Source organism: Fonticula alba (genome assembly GCF_000388065.1).
Source record: "Fonticula alba strain ATCC 38817 unplaced genomic scaffold supercont2.149, whole genome shotgun sequence".
Lineage (NCBI taxonomy): Eukaryota > Rotosphaerida > Fonticulaceae > Fonticula > Fonticula alba.
In genome coordinates, this window is record NW_009243119.1 from 1605 (window position 1) to 2403 (window position 799).

At 63.8% G+C, this 799-nt stretch overlaps 1 protein-coding gene across 1 annotated transcript; it reads left to right on the plus strand.

The window, feature by feature from the left end:
* Nucleotides 1-81: 81 nt before the first annotated feature.
* H696_06358 (hypothetical protein) lies at nt 82-728 on the plus strand (the record flags this gene model as incomplete). The annotated part of the gene is made up of 3 exons (XM_009500098.1): nt 82-240; nt 356-497; nt 618-728. Coding segments are annotated over 3 exons (411 nt in total), but the record flags the coding sequence as incomplete, so codon positions are not given.
* Nucleotides 729-799: the final 71 nt, after the last annotated feature.

Below are 799 nucleotides of genomic sequence, written 5' to 3' on the forward strand. Positions count from 1 at the left end.
GCGAGGACGGCCCGCCCGCCAGATGCCAGGCGGGCCCCCCCCTCCCTACCGGGCACACCCTTGTCACAGGAGAAGCAGAACATGAAGCGTCTGATCGTCATCCTGGATGGTGCTTCGCTCGAGACCGTGAAGGTCGGTAAGTCCGGCAAGTACGAGCTGCTCAACTGCGATGACCATCATCACATCCTGAGCCGCGCCAAGCGCTCGGCCTCGGACTACCGCCCGGACATTGCGCATCAGGTCCGCATGCATTGTCTCCTCCCGCCCCCTCCCGCCCCCTGCCTCCCCTTTCCTTGCTGCGTGCCCCCATGGCCGTGCGGCTCTAACCAACCCCTCTCCGTCGCCCATTCTCCAGTGTCTGCTCACCCTGCTGGATAGCCCGCTGAACAAGGCAGGCCTGCTGCAGGTGTACATTCGCACGGACAAGGGTGTCCTCATTGAGATCAACCCGCAAACCCGCATTCCCCGCACGTATCCTCGCTTTGCCGGTCTGATGGGTGCGTCTCCTGGCCGATACATGCCCAAACCCCTGCCGGTCCCTCTTCCCTCCCTCCCTTCGGCTCTGCGCCGCTGGATGTGCCAGCATCTTCAGCCTCCCGCCTGACCCAAACCCACAGTCCAACTCCTACACAAGCTGAGCGTGCGGGCGGCCGACGGCCCCGAGAAGCTGCTCAAGGTCATCAAGAACCCGGTGACTGATCACCTGCCGATCGGCGTTCGCAAGTTCTGTGCGTCGCTCCTGCTCCCTTCCCCCTCCCTTTCCCGCCGTAATGCCCCCTGGCCAGTCTCCTCTAACATC